This window comes from Schistocerca gregaria, chromosome 2, assembly GCF_023897955.1.
Source record: "Schistocerca gregaria isolate iqSchGreg1 chromosome 2, iqSchGreg1.2, whole genome shotgun sequence".
In the NCBI taxonomy this organism is placed as follows: domain Eukaryota; kingdom Metazoa; phylum Arthropoda; class Insecta; order Orthoptera; family Acrididae; genus Schistocerca; species Schistocerca gregaria.
In genome coordinates, this window is record NC_064921.1 from 332,596,553 (window position 1) to 332,619,520 (window position 22,968).

At 42.8% G+C, this 22,968-nt stretch overlaps 1 protein-coding gene across 1 annotated transcript in view; it reads left to right on the top strand.

Moving 5' to 3' along the window:
* LOC126335769 (uncharacterized) overlaps window positions 1–22,968 on the top strand; it is a 226,872-nt gene that overhangs the window by 147,535 nt on the left and 56,369 nt on the right. The window contains exon 5 of the mRNA XM_049999229.1: window positions 2,282–2,549. Coding sequence (XP_049855186.1) covers window positions 2,282–2,549 — 268 coding nt within the window. The remainder of the gene's footprint in view (window positions 1–2,281; window positions 2,550–22,968) is intronic.

A 22,968-nucleotide genomic window follows, 5' to 3' on the forward strand; every position in this document is an offset into this window, starting at 1 on the left:
TCAAATCTCTCATTCTGATGTTAAGTTACTCTCATTTCTGCTACTTCTCATCGCTTTCGTCTTTCTTCGACTTATTCTCAATCCGTATTGTGTATTCATTAGACTGTTCTTCTCGTTCTACAGATTGTGCAGTTCTCCTTCACCTCCACTGCAGATAGCAATGTCGTCAACGAATCTAATGGCTGATTTCCTCTCGCCATGAATTTTAATCCCTCTGTTAAACCTTTCTTTCATTTCCGTCCTTGTTTATTCTGTGTATCGTATTACACGTAAACTGAAGGTGGAGGGGGAGAGAGAAAGTAAATGAAGAGGAATGGATTATTGATGTCAGTTGCATCGTGACGTGATGCAGAACCAGCGACGTCAAGTACAAATATATGCCAGACCGAACTTCAAATGTGTATTCTGGGCAGTTGCGTTAACCACGGCGCCATCCGGGCACTGTGTTTATGGCAGCCACGCGGGCTATCTCAGCATTCCTCTCGATTGACACACACACACACACCTACCGCTACGTACCCCCAGTTCCTGTCCACGTCTTCCATGCCCGCTACTTGGAGATTCCCACAAGAGGTTAGACGTAATAGAGCGTGCGTACTGAAACAGGTGGATTCTCTGCCCATCGAAGTTAATCAATTATATGTAGAGATTTCAACTGCAGGGCGAAAGACTGAATCCCTGACTTATACCACTTGTCCGAGCGATTGTTTCTTGGTCCACCAGTGTCATCTTAGAGAGGATATAATATATGAATACATTACTGGCCATTAAAAGTACTACACGACGAAGATGACGTGCAACAGACGCGAAATTTAACCGACAGGAAGGGATGCTGTCATACGCAAATGATTAGCTTTTCAGAGCATTCACGCAAGGTTAGCGCCGGTGGCGACACCTACAACGTGCTAACATGAGGGAAGTTTCCAACCGATTTCTCATACACAAACAGCAGTTGACCAGCGTTGCCTGGTGGAACGTTGTTGTAAAGCCTCGTGTAAGGGGGAGAAATGCGTAGCATCACGTTTCAGACTTTCATAACGGTCGGATATTAGCCTATCGCGATTGCGGTTTATCGTATCGCGACATTGCTGCTCGCGTTGGTCGAGATCCACTGACTGTTGGCAGAATATTGAATCGGTGGATTCAGGAGGCTAATGCGGATCTTCGTGCACGATCTCAACGGCCTCGTATCACTAGCAGTCGAGATGACAGACATCTTATCCGCATGGCTGTAACGGATCGTGCAGCCACGTCTCGATCCCTGAGTCAACATATGGGGACGTTTGCAAGACGACAACAACTATCTGCACGAATAGTTCGACAACGTTCGCAGCAGCATGGACTATCAGCTCGGAGACCGTGGCTACGGTTACCCTTGACGCTGCATCAGAGAGAGGAGCGCCTGCGATGGTGTACTGAACGACGAACCTGGGTGCACGAATTGCAAAACGTCATTTTTTCGGATGAATCCAGGCTCTGTTTACAGCATCATGATGGTTGCCTCTGTGTTTGGCGACATCGCAGTGAACGCACATTGGAAGCGCGTATTCGTTATCGCCGTACTGGCGTACCAGACGGCGTGATGGTATGGGGTGCCATTGGTTACACCTCTCGGCCACCTCTTGTTAACATTGACGGCGGCACTTTGAAAACTGGACGTTCCATTTCAGATGTATAACCACCCGTGGCTCTACCCTTCATTCGATCCCTGCGAAACCCTACGTTTGAGCAGGATAATGCGCGACCGCAAGTTGCATCTTCCTGACGGGCCTTTCTGGATAAAGAAAATGTTCGACTTCTGCCCTGGCGAGCATTCTCCAGATCTATTACCAACTGAAAACGTCTGGTCAATGGTTGCCGAGAAACTGGCTCGTCACAATACGCCAGTCACTACTCCTGATGAACTGTCGTATCGTGTTGAAGCTGCGTGGGCAGCTGTACCTGTACAAGCCATCGAAGCTCCGACTCAGTGCCCAAGCATATCAAGGCCGTTATTACGGATAGAGGTGGTTGTTCTGGGGTACCGATTTCTCAGGATGTATGCACCCAAATTGCTTGAAAATGTAATCAGATGTCAGTTCTAGTATAATGTATTTGTCCAATGAATACCCGTTTATCATCTGCATTTCTCCTTGGCATAGCAATTCTAATGGCCAGTAGTGTATATACTTTAAGGGACGTGAGCATAAAACATAGTATTGTGCCCAGTCATGATTTCTGGTGGCTATATTCCATCCACCTGTCGCTCTGAATGACACTGTCGCTCTGAATGACACTGCAGGGGCCTGCACGTGTGGAGACAGCGCCCTCCGCCGCCAGAGCCGCGACCGCATGCGGACGGCGCTACGTTGAGCGAGCTGCACCTGGGGGCGGCCAGGGCGACGCTGGAGGACTTGCAGGCGCTACTGCGGGGCCTGCCCGCGCTGCGCCTGCTGCGCCACTACCAGCTGGTGCGCGCCCTTCACGCGCTGCACGCCGAGCAGGCGCGCCGCGGAGACCGCCTGCCACAGTACCGCCTCACCAACCTAGACGTCGACTTCTCCCACGTGGTAAGGCCCTGCGACGGAATAGCACTGCCACCAAAGTCTCACTACCTCACCCGGTCATCTGAATTACTGTGTCCCAAATGGTGGTATGAAGGGCGAGTTCTAAGTAGGACTGTTGATATTTTTAAAAGTATCGGGAATCCGATACATCGGTATCAAAGAAAATATCAATATCAGCTGTCGGTATGTAGAAGAAAAGTATTTATATGTAGATATATCAACGGAAAAAATGTCGACGTACCAGCCTACAAAAATATCAGCTGCACATTGTAAACATACTGCTGGTTTCAGAGCTGTGTAATTAAGTATTAATTTATTCAAAAATGGTTGAATGGCTCTGAGCACTATTGGACTTAACTTCTGAGGTCATCAGTCCCTTAGAACTACGTAAACCTAACTAACCTAAGGACATCACACACATCCATGCCTGAGGCAGGATTCGAACCTGCGACCGTAGCGGTCGCGCGGTTGCAGACTGTAGCGCCAGAACCGCTCGGCCACCCTTGCCGGCTATTGATATAATATTGGGTATTCTGTACATCGGTAAGCTATCAGTCTGCTTATCGCACTTACAGCAAGAACTGAAAGGAAAACGAAGCACCTTTACGCGTGGCGATAACCACCTTGCTAACAATGTAAGGCGTCCGATAGGTCCGTCGCTGGGTTTCTTCACATATCGGTCTTTTCAGAATACTTCATGTCGACTTCTGTCTTTTCTTCACTTCCACGAAGACCAGCGACCTAGCAGTCATAGTGTCAAAATTGCGTGGTGAGTTTAAATGTTGCGATTTCTGTTAGTAGTGTCGAGCGCCGATTACGTCAACATTTTCCCTAAGACGTCTCCACCCGCCGGAGAGGCCTATGTTGTCACTTAGATTTTTGTTCATCAGTTTCAGCAACTGTTTCTGAAGAATGGCGTTGTGAAGAAGTAGCATGCTGGTTGCGTTAAAAATGATTTTTCACGCAACTGGAGTACTATTTCTCCACATTGGTTATCTTGTTGTATCATTCCCACAGCCACCCGGCAGCGCATCGGACATCTTCTTTGTGCCACCTACACTTGCTTCATTTAGTCAAAGAAGGACTGGACGTGACGAAAGCTCAAAAAGTAGTTAGACTCTTTCACACAGTGCAATAAAATTAGATTCTACTACAATTTCGAAAGAACAATATCAAATATTCACCGAATATAGCGAAAAAAATATAATGTAAAATAAAAATGTAGGCACTCGGTATTTCCATTTCGATATTGATGTATCGATATACTGGGGAACAATATCGTTTATGTATATCAATACCTTTTAGATAAAAGCTCTGCAAACATACAAGAGGTGGACTAAAACATGGAAACACTAAAACGCACCACCTTACCATGCCAAATATAGTGGATGAAACCCTTTGGCATTCACAACAGCTTGCAGTCGTCTCGGAATGGATAAATACGGGTCCTACGTGGCTGTAATTGAAATCTCGTATAATTTTTCCTGAGAAGCAGTGGTAAGTTCAAGAAACAAGTCTGTAACGATGCGAGCTGCGTGAGCAGGGAACCTGTCGTCTCGCAAAACAGCATCGCAAGTGGTGAACAAACATTGTACCTTCGGATGGACGTGATCAGCCGAAATGGTCACATAATACGCCCTTATAGAGAAAACTTGAGGTCCATGTAACACGCCAGCACATATCAGAGAACTAAGACCATGTTTAACTTTTGGGCTGTAAACTAAATCAGAAGCTGCAGTGTGAAAGAAGAATCATCTGACCAAATCCATTGCTCCATATTCCAGGTTTTATGGCTTTGGCAGTGCGGTTTTCTGTTACAGGCATTTGTGTCGCCGGTAAGTCATTTTGGAATTCCAGATCGCCATTTAGTTCCTTACTCACACAGCGCCCTTCGTGTTGTTTTGGTGCTGACAAGGTTCGTGACTGTGACATTCAATTCTGCAGTGGATTTCAAACTATCGGCTTCTAATTTTTGGTCAAAATACTCTTGAATGACCATTCGTCAAGATGACCCCAATTTTCCTTAGCATTGTGACTTAGCGAATACACTTTCTTCTGCTTCCGCAGTATGCGGCATAGATTTTCGACACCATGTCTCTTGAAACACCAAACACTTCGGCTGCTTTGGTCACGGAATCACTCACCATACGAACACCAACAATTTGCCCATGTTTGAATTCGCTTAGCTCCAACATAATGTACTAACAATAACACAGAACACTTTTCACAACAACTGTTACTTCCAACGAGGTGAAAAAATTCCACAGGAGCCGTTTGTAGTTAAATGCAACAGAGTAGCCTGCAGGCTTGAACTGGGATCTGTATATATGATCAAGCATGCGACTATCACGTCGTTTCTATGTTTCTGTACTATTCCAGTAGCAGTGGTTTTGTGTGATCACTACAAGAAGAATGGGAAGCTGTCCGGTCCGGATAGCGTAGTTGCTTTCCTCCTCCACTCCCCCTTCCCCCCCCCCCCCCCTTACACCAGGTCTTGAACTTCGAATTGCCATTTTGGGGGTAATTAAGACATAATCAACTGTGTCGAAAGCTTTGTTAACAACTGGACACTCAGTACGGTGACGGAAATGGATATTACCCAAGTTCCCAAAGCCTCCTAAATTCCAGTTTGAGCTCTGTTTCTAAAGACTTCTGTGCTGTTAGGACGCTAAACACTTATCCTCTTTCCCTTTTGTCTATTAAGCGCGCCATTCAGTCAGTTCACCATTCGTCAGTCTCATGACTTCCTCTGTCGAATTGTCAAATACGTATGTGTTACCATAGCCTTCGATGGACGAAAGTGTTGTGGCTTGGTAATGGTCCGTTGACTCTAGCAAAACATCGTTTGCCATCTGTCCGCTTTGTGTAGTGCTCATTTCTGTTTCGGGTATTATTTCTAGTACTATGTTACCAGTGATAAAGTACGCATGGATCTTTTCACGTCCTGGTACCCTTAAGAGTGACGTCTTGTTTTTCCTTTTTTATGAATAATTTAAATCGCGCCTTAGAAACAAATTTTGAATTGTGTAAAATTCTGCAGAGCAATATCCTTCCATTATTTTTCATTTCCACCCTACGTTCTCTCATTGGAAGAAATCAACCTTGTGGATAAAGAGTGAAGGGCGTTAATGTTATCGAACAGAAAATTTTGCTCCACAGACACATCATACGTACACTGAGGTGGCAGAAGTCATGGAAAACCTCCTAATATCGTGTAGGACCTCCTTGCAGCCGGCGTAGTGCAGCAGCTCGGCGTGGCGTGGCCTCGACAAGTCCTTGAAAGTCATGCTGTCTCTACATCCGTCCATAACTGAAAAAGTGTTGCTGGTGTAGGATTTCTTGGACGATCTGACGTCTCAAATATATGTCATCTGGGTGGCCAAATTATTCCCTCGAACTGTCCACAATGTCCTTCAAACAAATCGCGAACAAGTGTAGCCCGATGACATGGCGCATTGTCATCTATTCAGATTCCATCCTTGTTTCGGGATATGAATTCCATGAATGACTGCAAATTCTCTGCTAAGTAGCCGAACATTAACATTGCCAGTCAGTAATCGATTTACATGCAGACCATCCTATTACGGAGCCACCAACAGCTTGCACAGTGCCTTGTTGGGAACCAGGGTCCATGGCTTTGTGGATGAGTCGTGGCGAACTGGCGCCAGCACCGGGCACGCTCGTCATATCGTTGCGATCGATTTTGGAGATTATATGTGATCTCTAGATATCGTTTGCCTTTCTTCCGGATGGCTGGCTTCAAGAGTTGGCCGTCAACTTTCGAAAAGAAAACATTGAGAGACTTTAGAAAGCAGTGTCGACTGCGAGCGGGTGTGCCCTATCAGCGTGATGTGCCGCGGAGTTGTGTTGGTCGGCAAGTCTGTGTTTTGGGGCAGCTCGGAGATCCAAGTTTCATGATTTCTATCAATAAAAAGGTCCCTGAAGTAAAGAGGTTAAGTTGCTTGAGCCGCTGAGCTGTGCTGTGTGCAAACATCAAGTAATTTGGCTTTTAGTGTGTGTGGCTGAGAGACGTGTTAAGAGGCGTTTCACTAGGTAGATGATTGAGGAACTTACACAGCCGTTAATCGAAATGTATGTGGATGAGCTCCGTGTGAGCTGGTTAAGTGTTGGCTTCGCAGTGAAGTCTAAGTTATAACTGTACTGGCTGTTCTCTAATTGATTATTAAGGGTATTAAGTGATTGAAAACTGCACCTAAGTGATATTACTATTATCGGTGAACCGTCCTTAAATGGTTTCAATTTAAAGGTCAGGAATTCCTGTGGACGGAACCTTTTGTAGACTAATACACGTATGTCTGGTGCAAGGACCCCGCCCTGTATTTTTGTGTGTGTTTGAGAGATTTGCAATTGTCCTGTGTTTGTGAAAGCTGCTGTAAGTGTCAACGCCTTGGCGGGGAGTGAGATGTAACCCGCAGCCTAGGTCCTGCTGTGTTTACGTATCCCTCCCACGGCTGGATTGCTTTGGGTGAAGACCCCATATCCAAAGTTTACCATATGTTTCCTTTCCGCCAAGGTTGGTACGACGCGTTTTGTAATGTGATTATGATTTTCTGTGATTTTCTGATGTTTAAGCAAATGCTTTTTTTGGGTTACATATAAACTTGCTACTAAGTAAACGTTAGCAGACAGAGCAGGTGTAAAGTAATTAAATTGTCTCTATCGATTGTCACGTAATTTTGGGCCAATTGCAGTGATCTGTTTCTGTAGAAATAGACAGTCCACAGTGCCTGTTGTGTCGATGCCACTTCTCTATGTAAGTTACATTGTGTAATCACGTAAGTAATCTGCGTTTGTTTCATGGCAGTCTTTCTTGCTTCCGTTACATATTCATGTTCTAGTGAATTGTGGTTAACCACGTGGGTTTCAAGTGTTGTTTGTTCCGTGTAGTAATCAAATGCTATTAAGTGGCTGGCCCGCTCCGATAGGAACTGTACTGTCAGTTGTAAGCTTTCGTTACGTGTAGCGAAGCCACGGCAATACTGTGTTTGCTGGTTGTTTCTTAACTGATTTCATATGCATGTTATAGTTGTACTTGTTGCTTTCTGACAACTGATAATAAGAACTTATTCTAATTAATTGATGCATTGTACTGAAGATTGTGGCGACTTAACTGAATGAACCTTATATTAATAAGCTAAGTATGTGTAAATCAAAGTATGCATACCATGATTCGCATTCCCGTTCTCCGTCCTGATAATATTGGTGGTATGGATTGTGCAAGGTCGTATGAAAGGGGCCACGTACCAGTGGAATCTGTGGAGTCTGCGGCACAGTCTGAACCTAGCATTAGCTCTCACCCACCTCACTCATCTGACTACGACGTGGTCTTTTAGTCGTCTAAGACCCAATCGATATTGTCACGACCCCAGAAGAGCCGTTGTAGGCGTTATCGAGCTATTAATAGAGACACTGGCGTCGGTCTCCAGCTGCCATAATCCATTAAAGCCAAATTTCGCCGCGTTGTCTTAATGGATAAGTTCGTCGTACGTCCTACATTGATTCCTGTGGTTATTTCACGCATTATTGCTTTCAATTAGCACTGAAAATTGTACCAAAACGCTACTGTTCTCGATCGTTACGTCCATCAGCCATTGCTTTGTCCGTGGTAATTCCCGAAATTTCTTATTTTCGCCGCATTCTTGTTAATGTGAATCTCGGAGTACTGAACTCCGTTACGATCTTCGAAATGGAATAACCCATGCGTCTAGCTCCAACTGTCATTAAGCTTACAATGTCTGTTAATTACCACCGTGCACCCATAATCATGTAGTAAACCTGTTCATATGAATCAGCCGAGTACCAATGGCAGGTCCACCAATGCTCTGCCCTTCTCTATCTTGTGTAGACGGTACTACCGCCATCTATCTATGTGTATATCGCTATCACACGACTAATGTCACGTCCGTTTAAAGTGCAGCATGGATTTTTACTGATGTGCATAAATTTTTTGCACAGTAAACGGAAAGAAGTAGCAGCAGTGACAAAATGAAATGGCGCCTTTCTATTGAGCCACGTGCTCCTTACATCAGAACTCTCAAAAAATCCTGATGTATCTCTGAAAGTTGGTTGAATCTGGAGTCATTATCTGTTTTGTCAAAGACGTGCTATATTTCAGAATGTAGCAATGGAGCGAAATGCTTGAGTACGTGAGGGGCATGATTGTGGTCTGTCATAGCTGGTTTACTGAAAAATTTTAGTAGTAAATACCCCAGGAGTCCTGATGGCAAACATCCAGATAAAATGTCATCCCCTCATATGAACTAGAGCAGTGCAAGCCACACGTCGCGAGACACCTCTGGACAGTATTCACAACACTAAACTTCAACTTGCTTAAAGGAGATGCCGCCATTAACATGAAGACAAATTTGTTAAAATCTCGGATATGTTCCGTATATTTGCGTTAGCCTTTCAAAAAAATTTAAGAAATTAAACAAAAAAACAATATTTACGATAAACAGTATTATCTGAGTATTATTATTATTATGCTGTAACGCACCGTCCATGCTGAAATGCACTACATTAACGTGTCCTTTCAGTCTGAATTTTTATAATTTTTGTATTTTACCATCGAGTGGGCGCCCCTGTGTATAAAGTGCCCCAACCAAAAATAAATCGATTTTGTGCGGTTCCATTTTTGTTTCACAACTGCAAACCTCTATCGATTCCTTCAGTATTTCTTCACGTAACACAGCGATAAAATGTGTTTTGTACGTCCAAGTGAGCAGCAGTAATATACAATACGAAGATAGCTAGGCGAGAAATAATTTACGGTCAATTAAAAAACAAAACGTTCACTATTCCTACGACAAGGTATCAATTATGATGCTACAGTTAAGTAAAAAGCGTCTGCCACGGGAGACGATATCGCTTCCATGCCGCCTACTACTCTTAGGGGATTGAATACCATAGAGAATTAACACAGCGTCTAGGGTGAAGCAAACTGAACAGCCCTACCCCATGTTTGTGTAAGCAAAAGAAATGAGCGCTTTACATGGCAGCATGCAAGGACGTTACGAGAAAACTTTCAACTGTTAACGTCTAGCAGCTACAATCAGAAACAACATTACTTCTGAGTATAGCTCACAAACAGTTTACATATTTAGTCTCTCTAGCGGAGAAATCCTGCACAAGACAAGGCTGGTAACATTACAGCGTAGCACCGCGGTGGGCGTTAAATAACTTGCCACAGCCTATCACTAAGCATATCTCATGACTTTCTGCGTCACAAGATTTTTGGAAGTATATCACTTATTAAAGACAAATCTTCCTGTCCAGACGGTTAATAAATTAGCTTCCGTTACGATTCTACTGTAGAAGCTGCAACAAATTTCACAGTTCATATACAACCTCACAGTCGACGAAAAGTCCGTACCTAAAGGTTGGATACCAGCAAACGAGAAAGGAAAAAAAAATAATCTGTTGAATTATGGGTTCATGCAACTGACGTTGATTTGTTGGATAATTCTGGAATATACTCGATGATTGAGCTGTTCCCACCAATAGGTATATGTGACCCACAATTCCTTCAAAAACCAGGTGGGAGATTCTCGAATTCTCTCCGTCACTACATGAAAACTACAGGGTGGTGCCCACAGAACAAAGTTCCGGGATACAAGAAACACAGCGGAGAAAGGAAATCAATACTGACCTGACTATAGTTAAAACTGACCACCATTCATCTCTTGGCACTTCTGGGACACTAACAGATCAGATGACCTGGATGCTCATTATATCCACTCGACCACTTGTATTTGCCCCATCATGTATTAGTCCTATAGGAAAAATGAACAGGAAATTTTGTACTAGAGGCTTTATTTTTCGAATTAATCAATGAAAACTTACAAAGCTTTTCTTGAATAATGCTAAAGCCATGGCCTCCAGCAAATACATATCCATTAAATTTCTTACAAAACTGCCTAGTTCGCGTTTTGTGTGGCCTAATAATTTTCCGTAGGAAGTGAGACAATTTGAAAATCTAGCACATGGTTTTTGAAGCCACCACGCGTTGCGTAAATATCGGCAGTAGAGGCAGCTGAATCACCCAGTATGCTGTTGTTCATTTACAGTTTTACATTTACACTTACACGATCACAATTTAGGGAAATATATTATGACTGTGACCCTGTATCATAACATTATGATGTACCTAACAGGAAACGAACTATCTGCACTTTACCAGCACAGAGTCAGAAAATGTAGTTGTGTGAAACACAACTGGCACTTTCTTCCCACGAAGTAATTAATGATGTCGACAAGGGCTTTCAAATTTCTAGATTGGCAGAACGCTTTTGATACCTCTTTTCGAAAGCTACGTCTAATGAAATTGTATGCCTATGCAGTGTCGTTCCTGTTGTGCCACTGGCACTGTGACTTCCGTTGTAAATGGCGGGAAGTAATCTAACAGGAACGAAGTGAAATCAGTTGTTTCCCAAGGTCGTATTATAATCTGTTTGCTGTACTTTATATAAACGATTTCGGAGACTTTCTCAGCAGCCCAGGTACATTCCACACAAGATAATACTGTCATTTACAGTTCAGTAAAGTCATCAGAATTCCAAAACTAATTGCCACATGAAATACACAGGATATATTTAAGGGGCGAAATGTGGCAACTAATGCTGAATAATAAAAATTGTGAGGTCCTCCACAAGATTAACAAAGAATTACTTTAAATTTCTGTTATTTCATTCACAAATGCCCGTGTACATCGTAAATTATTACACGATGATCAACTTCAGTTTACTATTATTATGCTATCTTGAACAAAATAGAAAAACCATTACTTTAAATTAATAGGTTCAATTGACTGAACGCCAAGTCTGCAGAAAAAATCGAAGAGTGCATAAAGAGGGTAATATGGCTGCCTAACATAACATTGTATGTAAACATTGTGACATCACTATAAACATCAAATCATTTGTAATAGCAGGTAAATGAGCAATTGGTTGCTGTGGCCTGAGAGCATCGTCTTCATGTTCAAGCACTAAGCTAACAGTATACTGATAAACACACATTACACTGTGAAACCATTTTAATTAATGACTATGACTATCGTATTTTCAGCTATTGAATCTGTGATTCTAGACACTTGCGTTACCACACCACTAGCTCCATCTACCACCTACAGTTCGTATTTGCGTCAGTAGAGGACGCCCTCAGGCAACTGCTAGTACTAGCTCATCTACCTGCGTGTACAAAATATGTGTCGTAGATGATTGTGCAAGAATAAACTTAATGGTAGGGTGTGACACTCGGCCACGTTATTCTTTTTTCCCATTTCTAGATTTTTTTCTCTATACTTGGCGTTCACCCTATTGAACAGTTTATTGTTACAGTATTGTTTTTATTCTCATTTTGTAACAGACTGGACGATGGATTCAAGCCGGAACCAGTCGTTTTCAAATGAGTAGTAATGTGCGATCAAGACGGGAATTTATGAATAAAGTTGAGAACATTATCGCCACGTCGTTGAAGGACTTTGTGTTCATCTGATAAATTTCGGCCACACGATAAGTCAAGCTGATTTTAAGGTTATCGATTCAACTAAATACCAGCCACTATCGATATCAATTAAGAAAAACCTGAATTACAACCATCGCACGGGAATGTTGTGTGGAACGATAATCAAAGACTGCGCTTTGTTGGCAGGACACGTGGAGGATGCAACAAGTCTATTATACTATCTACAGTACGTTTGTCCGCAATTTGATATCGATGTGCCGTACTGGGGCCTTACCAGATAGGTTTCAGGGACGGTATTGAAAGAATCCAATTAACTGTAGCTCTTTTTGTGTTATTGTGAAATAGGGGATTTTCACGTATATGATAGACGATTTGGGGAGGCAATTACTTAAGCAAAGACGTTTCTCGTTACGGTGGACTCTTTTGACGAAATTTCTATCTCAAGGTTCTCCCACGAATGTGGAAATTCTTCATTAATTTAAAATTCTAGTTACAGTTCTCAAATGAAACCCAACTGTTTCTCATGCTATCTCTCTGGTTTAATAATGGAACTGACCTAGGGGTAGTCAGAGTGTAAATGTAACAAATTAATTAATTCAAAAGGCTGATCCCTGGAAGCATGTAATACGTGATTATACTCTCTAAATGGTTGTCGGAAGGGCAGATTAAGAACATGGAAAGGTCAAAGTAACATTCGGTGGAATTAAAACCAAAGGCGATAAAATGAAGAATGCAAGATGAACTTCACTCTTAAAGGCAGAGGAAAGCGCGGATAGGTGGAAAGAGTGCATTGAAAGCCTTTACGAGGGCAGGTACTGTGTAACGACGTGACGGGAGAAGGAATGGGAATTGATGTGGAATACGTAGAAGATCTAGTATTAGAGTCAGAGTTTAACAGAGATTTTCAGAACTTGTGATCAGACAAGTAGGAAGCCATAAACAACAGTTCTTCGGAATTTCTAAAATCATTTATGGTAGCTGTAATGAAACGACCAAGTTGGTGTGTAGTATTCGGAGACTGCAAACGTACCAGAAGTCTTTTGGAAAAAAATCAACCACACAATCCTGAAGATAACAAGGAAACGTAAGTGCGAGAACTATCGCACAATCAGCTTAACATCTCACGCGGAAAACAAAATTGAGGGTCTGTTAGATGGCGATTTATTTGACTTTAGGAAAGTTAACGACACCAGAGAGAAAAATTTGACTTTGCGATTGATATTGGAAATAAGATTTAACCAAAATCAAGACTGTTTCCTATGATTTATCGACCTGGAAAAAGTATTCCACAGTGTAAAATCTTGCAAGACGTTCAGAATCCTGAGAAAAACAGGAGTAATAGCGGAAATGAGAGAATGTTTCAAGAGTGGGATTAAAATTCAGGGTGAATAGATCTATGGTAATATTGGCTGATGACATTCCTATCCTCGGTGAAAGAATTATAGCACATACAAAATGGAATTAACAGTTTTCCAAATCATGGAATATGGATTAAAGGTAATCAGAGTTCGAAGAATGTACCTTGAAGTAGCAGAAATAAGACTAGCGATAATCTTAACATCAAAACTGATGGCCACAAAGCTGATAAAGAGATAGAATTTAGCTACTACTGACTGGAATCTATCCAACAGAATGTTGGGTACTAGCTCTCCAATGTAATGAAGAGATTTCAACCGGAGAGGTCAGAAGATTGAAGCATAAGAAAGAAAAAAAGAAAACTCTTTAGTGTAAAAGGGATTATCCTTGTAGGGACAACCCGTGGTAAGCACGCGTTTATGCTGTATTTATTAGATCGAAAACTGCAATATAATCGAAACAAGATAACCGCATCTGACAGCGATAATAGATATATCTCCACTGGTCTGTCTACAAGTATTAATTCACTATTGACTACTCTTACAGGCCTTGACTGAATTCCAGTCTTTACCTTTAACGAAGCATAAAAAAAAGAAGCTTCACCTTGCGGTCGCGAACAGTTGTAACAAAAAAAGGATAGCATAATAAACTATGTTTCTCAGAATATACAAGGTTGACCAGTGAGAATGGATAATGAGGAGGTGTCTCTGTGATTCCGATGGAGTCACTCGTGGACCAAAATTTAATTATCTAACAGTTTTTTTATTTCAACAAGAAGTTAGCTGAGGGAACAGTGATGCTGCTCGAGCTAATCAGCAGTGGACATGCCATCAACTGTATGGGAGTTCACTGTTTAAACTTCACACTATGATCAAAGTACCGTCTGTCAAAGAGAAGAGAAAAAAGTTAAGAAACTTTATTTCATCTATAAGTTCTTTTTAACATTTTCAAGCTAATACTTCTTGTAATACACAAACAGAAACAAATTGAAATTCTGGTGGCCTCTAAACACTCTGCACAGACGCGGAGGGCAAGTATCGTGTGGATACACTAGCCTGTATGGCCATCTCGTGAGAAACCGTTTATACAATCTACACTATATCATTCCAACCAAATTTCTAATTGATTCTAAAAATAATATATAAAGTGAATTAGCTCAGAACCACTGGAATAAAGAGGGCAGTCAGTAATATTATCAAAAATTATCTGCAACATATCATTTCACACACAAAACATGGCTATCTGTCACGTCAAATAAAAGTCCATATGACGCCGTTCATGTCTGCATTCTTTGTTCCCAGACAAGGGAACAGGACTTTGGGGCTCAACGTGTTTGTGCTTCGCGCTTCCTCTGTGTTCACCCCAAGAACTCCCGAAGTTACTTTTGTCGCCTGTCCGCATGTCGACTCAAAGAGCACAGGCTGAGATCTAGTGTCGTGAGCACCTTTGTAGACGCCGACAGCCACTAGACGTGCGCACAAAACAATTATAAAGTAATAAAGAAATGTGGCTTACAAGCCCATTTCATCACCCCAAGTACCTTCGATTCTTCCGAAAAGATACGAAGGCATCTTGAAAAGTAATTCCTCTGAGTATTTTATGTGAAAACCCTTAAAGCGTTTTAAATAAAACAACCTTTATTAACATTCTACACCTTTATTCACCATCTACTTATTTATGTCTCAATTTAGTCACCTTCGTGACGTTCTCTCTCCAAAGGAGAGACAAGTTTGTTGTTACCGTCACTTTAGAATGCTTGTCGTTGTTGACGGGTCCAAAACCTCACCTCTGCTTGAACTGCTTCATCACTATGAAATTGCGGTCCACGAAGACGTTCTTTAACTTACGGAGACAGATGAAAATCGAATGGGTCAAAGTTGGTTGTATGGTGGATGATCTCTGACAGGGAACCGAAGGCGTCGGATTGTTGCAGATGCCCCAGATTTCGTGTGTTGTCTCGCATTGTCATGATGAAGCACAGGATACTTCGTGTGTGGATGAACTCTTCCAATTCATGGTTTCAGTGTTTTGAGGGTCACCCATGCACAGACGAAGTTCAGTTAGTTGCCGTCAAATTACAAGCTAAAATACTGAGACCTCTACAGGGAGAAAGTTCATCTTGAGTCACTGGAGCGGGAAAGACGATCCAGTAATAAGAATGACATGTAAATATCTCACCAAGACTACGAAGAGAATAAAAAGTTCAAAGGCGTTACTTTTCGGCACGCAGTCGAATATTGGGTATATCTTAAGTTTCACAATTATAAAAAAATCCATGCACTTTAAAGAGCCTAAGGGTTTCCTTTTCTAGACGAATCAAGGAGACAGAGGTAGACTAAGGTACTGGCACAGCAGTGTATACCAACAAAACGGATACATATATAACAGCAGGTTGGAAGGTATCCCACGTATGCTCAATAATGTTCATGTCTGGGGCGCTCGGAGGCCAGCGGAAGTGTTTAAACTAAGAAGAGTGTTCCTGGAGCCACACTGTAGCAATTCTGGACATGTGGTGTGTCTCTTTGTCCTGCTGGATTTGCCCAAGTCCGCCGGAATGCACAAATAGACATGAATGGACTCCGGTGATCAGACAGAATGATTACGTACATGTCACCTATCAGAGTGGTATCTAGACGTATCAGAGGTCGCATATCACTTCAGCTGCACACACCACACACCATTACAGAGCCTCCAACAGCTTAAACAATCCCCTGATGACATACAGGGTTCATAACCGTATACACCCATCCGCTCGATACAATTTGAAACGAGGCTTGTCCAACCAAGCTAAATGTATGCAAACATTAACATTACAATGTCGGTATTGGCTCAAATGACTCTGAGCACTAAGGGACACAACATCTGAGGTCATCAGTCCCCTAGAAAGTAGAACTACTTAAACCTAACTAACCTAAGGACATCACATACATCCATGCCAGTGGCAGGATTCGAACGTGCGACCGTAGCAGTCACGCGGTTCCGGACTGAAGTGCCTAGAACCGCTCGGCCAAATGTCGGTATTGATGTGGCCGAGCTAGGAGTTGTTTTGTACAGTCATCAAGGGTACACTAGTGGGCATTCGGCTCCGATAGCCCATATCGATGATGTGTCTCTGAATGGTTCGTCCTCTGGCACTTGTCGATGGTCCAGCATTGAAATCTGAAGCAATTTGAGGAAGGAATGTACTTCTGACACGTTGAACTGTTTTCTTCAGTCGCCTTTGGTCCCGTTCATGCAGGATTTTTTCCGGCCGCAGAGATATCGGAAATTTGATGTTTAACCGGATTCGTACATTCAGGTTACACTCGTGAAACGGTCGTACGGAACAATCTTTACTTTATTACTACCTCGGAGAAGCTCTGTCCCATCACTCGTGCGCCGACCATACACAACTTTCAAACTCACTTAAATCTTGACAACGTACCATTGTAGCAGCAGTAACCGATCTAACAACTGCGGCAGACACTTGTTGTCTTATACAGGCTTTACCGACTGCAGCGCCGTATTCTGCCTGTTCAGATATCTCATGTGTTTTAATATGCATACCTGTACCTGTTTCTTTGGCGGTTCAGTGTATATAAAGGTCTACTATCCGGCGCATCTTTGGAAATATCAGTCATATGTTCGAAATGTTTGTATAGTAATAATGAAGCAAAACTAAATGCCACATTTGATGGTTGAATGCAGAATAAGTCCAGGTGAACAAGTGAAAGCAGTTATGGACAACTTAAATTATAAAGCACTTTTTAAGCATTGAACTTCAAGATCTGTAATATTCAACAAGTGTCGTAGTTACACCACAATATTGCATGGAAGGTCACAGAAAATTGCCTCTAGCGTCTTAACACCTTCATAAATTTTTCTTAGGCGAAATGTAATGCTGATAACGTAGCCCGTTCAAACATCATAGGCGAAATTTATGCGGGCAATGAAGGAGATAAAACGAGTAGGCCTTAGCCGGGACGTGGGGAGGGAGTGAGGGCGGAATCCGCGGCACTTGTCACCCCCGGAGAGCGCCGTCGTCTTATGCGCGCCCATAGATAACACGTGCCCTGACACTGAGCAACGGCGCGGAGCCGCGTCCGCCGGCAGATAGATGGCGCCGCTGAGCCGCTTATAATGGAGCACTCGAGTAGCTCAACCAGGGAGCGAGTCTGTAACGGAGCTCAACCTCGGCGCCTAACTGACAGCGGCTATGTAGCACTGCTCGTGCCGCTCCTGGCTGGTTCGCCTAGGCACGCCATTTGAGGTCGTCCATCCTGCGGTATTCCCTTCACATCTTGGTGATAGAAAAACATTTTACCTTCACAATTGAAAGAAAAACGGCCCTCGGTCACTATATTTAAACGAATTAACCGGGTTTCAACACTGCAATGAGTGTCTTCCTCAGAATTTAAATCAAAGAATGGTCTATATTCTATAACATGATTATGACTAAAAACGTATGGTAGAGTATAAGTACGAATTACCGTACTTATGTCATTTTATGACATGCAGTTGTTATGGATCGATAATGAGATGCCGAAGATGTGATCCTACCAGTTATTATAAATTACATCTGACCCGTTTCTGATATGCGCCAGCAGTTTCGATGTGTTTGGAGGCCAGTAGCGATATTACAGCAGGTTGGAGTGTCTGTGCCGGATGCCCGTCTGCGACAGGTCAAGATACACAACTGGACATAAAAATTGCTACACCACGAAGATGACGTGCTACAGACGCGAAATTCAACCGAGAGGAAGATGCTGTGATTGGCAAATGATTAGCTGTTCAGAGCATTCACAAAAGGTTGGCGCCGGTGGCGACATCTACAACGTGCTGACATGAGGAATGTTTCCAACCGATTTCTCATACACAAACAGCAGTTGACAGGCGTTGCCTGGTGAAACATTGTTGTGATGCCTCGTATAAGGAGTTGAAATTCGTACCATCACGTTTCTGACTTTGATAAAGGTCGGATTGTAGCCTATCGCGATTGAGGTTTATCGTATCGCGACATTACTGCTCGCTTTGGTCAAGATCCAATGACTTGTTAGCAGAATATGGAATCGGTGGGTTCAGGAGGGTGATACGGAACGCCGTGCAGGATCCCAACGGCCTCGTACCACTAGCAGTCGTGATGAGAGGCATCTTATCTGCGTGACTGTAACGGATCGTGCAGTCACGTCTCGATCCCTGAGTCAACAGATGGGGACGTTTGCAAAACAACAACCATCTGCAGGAACAGTTCGACGACGTTTGCAGCGGTTACCCTTGACGCTGCATCACAGACAGGAGCACCTGCCATTGTGTACGACGAACCTGGGTGCATGAATGGCAAAACCTCTTTCTTTCTGATGAATCCAGGTTCTGTTTACAGTATCATGATGGTCGAATCCATGTTTGGCGACATCGCGGTGAACGCACATTGGAAGCATGTATTCGTCATCGCCATACTGGTGGATCACACGGTGTGATAATAAGGGGTCATCTCTTGCTGGCATTGACGGCACTTTGAACAGTGGACCTTCATTTTAGATGTTTACGACCCGTGGCTCCACGCTTCATTCGATCCCTGCGGAACCCTACCTTTCAGCAAGATAATGCACGACCGCATGTTGCAGGTCCTGAACGGGCCTTTATGGATACAGAAAATGTTAGTTTGCTGCCCTGGCCAGCAGATTCTCCAGATAGCTCACCAATTGAAAACGTCTGGTCAATCGTGGCCGAGCAACTGGCTCATCACAATACGCCAGTCACTATTCTTGATGAACTGTGGTATCGTGTTGAAGCTGCATGGGCAGCTGTACCTGTACACGCCATCCAAGCTCTGTTTGACTCAATGTCCAGGCGTATCAAGGCCGTTATTACGGCCAGAGGTGGTTCTTCTGGGTACTGATTTCTCAGGATCTATGCACCCAAATTGCGTGAAAATGTAACCACATGTCCGTTATAGTATAATATATTTGTCCTGTGAATACCCGTTTATCATCTGTATTTTTCTTGGTGTAGCAATTAGTAGTGTAACTGAGGGGACCGCGACCACGTGTGTAAACCTTGGCACTGGAGGTTTGTACGTTCCGATGAGCAGCGCCTATGTATGGAGTCGAGACTGGGGATTGCGAGGTCTGTTGTGGCTCTCAAGTTTGAATTAAGGATCGGTGAGCAGACGCGCCATTCCACCTTCTGGTGAATAACAGAACTGTAGACTTAGTCGGTCTCTACTGAGTCAGCATTCTTTTCGCCATGTGTCATTATTGTGTACTTTGATTACTGGAGGCGCGTAGCTCTTAGTGGCATGTAGAGATATATTACATTCTTCTGCTGTTAAAATAGTAGCGAGCGGTTATATTGTGTGCGTATGTGTGTGGCGATTGTGAATTTCCAGTAGTTCTGTGTTGTTCCTTTCGTGTGTGTAGTTGGTGTCACAAGGTTCAGGCAGTTGCAGCATTAAGTTTCTGAACCACCAAAACCGTGACTAACACAGTTTGTCCTTAGTCCACTGACTGTAACATTTAGTGCGAAGATATTAAACGAGTGGTCATTCTCATTGCACGAATTTCGCTATTTATCTGTTGCTGCTGCCACAAAAAGTGAATGATTTGGTACCGTCTGCTACTATTTAATCTTGTTTGTTTAGGGTAGGTTAGAGTAGGATTGCGTTTAAATTACTAACTGATGTATGAGACTAAACTGTGTGACCCTCAGGTGCCATTTTATTATTATTATCAAATGTGTTTGCTATCGAAGCCAGTACTTTCTTGCATTGAGGAACGTTCTCCTCCATCTGACTTCGTTGCATAATATTGTGTCCTTTTGAAGGTTGTGCATTATAAATAAGGCCTCAAGTTCGTGATATTATCTTGGCGCCCTTATCTACTGAAGTCATAGTGACAGCGTCATTAGCAGTAGTATATTACTTCATGGCTGTAACCGATCCTGCTTTTTACTTAAAATATTTGGGTCACTCACTTTTCTCAAACTTACAACTAGCAGTTATCTGTTACTGTGAATGTGTAGTTACTTGATTGGAAATTGTCTTTGATATTTGTCTGAGTGAGGTAACCAGTGTTAAAATGCTCATTTAGTTGCTGTCTCCCAAAGATAAAAATCACTAACTTTTCCCCCTATACAGTGTTAATAGATACAGTTTACTGGCTATGTAGTTCCTTACATAAACAGACTTTGTCTGTAGTTCGTGGTCTAGTGGCTAGCGTTGCTGCCTCTGGATTATGGGATCCCGGGTTCGATTCCCGGCCGGGTAGAGGATTTTCTCTGCTCTGGTACTGGATGTCTGTGTTGTCCTCGTCATTTCATCATCTTCACTCGTGCATTAAGTAGAAGGGATTATGTACAGATCTCAACTGTGTAAACATTGGGATGACCGCGCAGTTGAGCATCCCACAAACCAAACATCATAGACCACCTTCAGGCCGTTATTGTGTCTGTTGTGTGTTGCTACTGACTACTGCATTGATTACTTGAAGTTACTTGCGGCACATTCAAAGCTCAGTCCTGTTTAGGTTTACATGAAATAAGAAAATTCAAGATTTGTGTTAATGACGGTTACTCGTCTTGGATGTTCCGAAACGGGCTGCTCGCCGCTATAACCGTTACTTGTGATAATTGGGTAGAACATTATTAAGTCTTAATCAAGTTATTTAAAATTTCTTTTTACCGTAGGGAGCTCCTCTCTTGGTAGTAAGCAGTTTATCTTCTGTTTCGGCTCTTTTGCGGTTAAGAATTGTCTAACATCTTTTAGCATTGTACTTGATAAAGACATAAAAGCCGAACTCTAGATAATATAGAAGATAAATATAGCCATACAAAGTCAAATGGCGGTTTACTGTTTTAGAAAGTATTGCATGACTGTGGCTCAACACTATCGAAATACTTTGCTTTCCTGTCGGCCTTAATTGGCCAACTCTTCCTCTTTCGAACCTGACGATATCAGGTTTGGAGAACCGAGGGAGTCTTTCCTTTTCCATCCTCAGGCCTTCAAAGCATCTTCATTGTAGAATAGGATGCTGGATCACCAGAGGCTAAAGGAACACCATCAATTCACGAAGAAATTAAAGAAATGTACAAAAATAAGAGATATGCGTATCTGAAATATAAAGCATTCAAAACACGAGTCTTATGATGATTACAAATTTGTTTCTGTAGCACACAGAAGTCATATTATAAACTATTAGAAAATTTCCCAGTGTTCCTCCTAATAAAAAAAAAATTCACTGAGGACTAGTGAATAGTTGGTGAAATTTTTCTAATAGTTTAGAAAATGGCTCCTATGGGCTGCAGAAGCAAATTCGGAGAACGATCCAAACCAGAGGACAGAATTAAAATAAATGTTGAAAGTGTAATACAGTACATAAAAGTGGTATGACGGGTTAAGTATTTGACAGAGTTGTCTAATGGTAAAAAATCACAAGAAAACTAAGAACGATCAGAGATGAGTACACCACTCAACGGAGATGTAACTGTTTTACATGGAGATTTAAAAAAACTGTAGGTTTATTAAAAACAGAAAGTCTCCGGGGAAAGTTACGATCCCCAATGATTTGCTGAAGTATGGTTGATATCCATTTAATGAGCAATTACTGAAGTTTGTTAACAATGTTATAGCTAGTAGCAAAATTTCAAACGAATTGAGAACTCATATCACATTTCTCATGAATTAAAAAAGAAGATACGAAAGGCCTATCCAACTATAGAGGGATAAATCTACTTAGTTCGATTCTTAAACTCAAACCAGCAGTGACAGAACATAAAATAAATAGCATTACAACCGTTGCTGAGGAGCAGTACGGTTTTAGATCAGGTAAGTCATGTACAGTGGCAGTTTCACTCTTAGGTTGTAGAGAAATTACCTCAATACAAGAGACCAGGGGCTACTACTGCAGTGGTTGACCACTACCTACGGATTATGGCTCGAAGGAGCCCTGGCAGCAACGCCACCATGTTGAATAATGCTTTTCGTGCAGCCACAGGAAGTCGTGTTACGAATCAGACTGTGCGCAATAGGGTGCATGATGCGCACCGTCACTCCCTACGTCCTTGACTAGGTCCATCTTTGCAACACGACACCATGCAGCGCGGTACAGATGGGCTCAACAACATGCCGAATGGACCGCACAGCATTGGCACCACCTTCTCATCACCGATGAGTGTCGCATATGCCTTCAACTAGACAATCGTCGGAGACGTGTTTGGAGGCAACCCGGTCAGGCTAAACGCCTTTGACACACTGTCCAGCGAGAGCAGCAAGGTGGAGGTTCCCTGCTGTTTTGTGGTGGCATTATGAGTGGCCGACGTACGCCGCTGGTGGTCATGAAAGGTGCCCTACGACACGTGATTGCCATCCTCCGACCGGTAGTGCAACCATGTCGCCAACATATTGGTGAGGCATTCGTCTTCATGGACATCTCGTGAATGACTTCCTCCAGGATAACGACATAGCTCGGATCGAGTGGAAAGCAAGTTCTACAGACATGAACCCTATCCATTCCTGGGATGGATTGAAAATGACTGTTTATGGACGACGTGATCCACCAACCACTCTGAGGAATCTACGCCGAATCGCCGTTGTAGAGTGGGACAATCT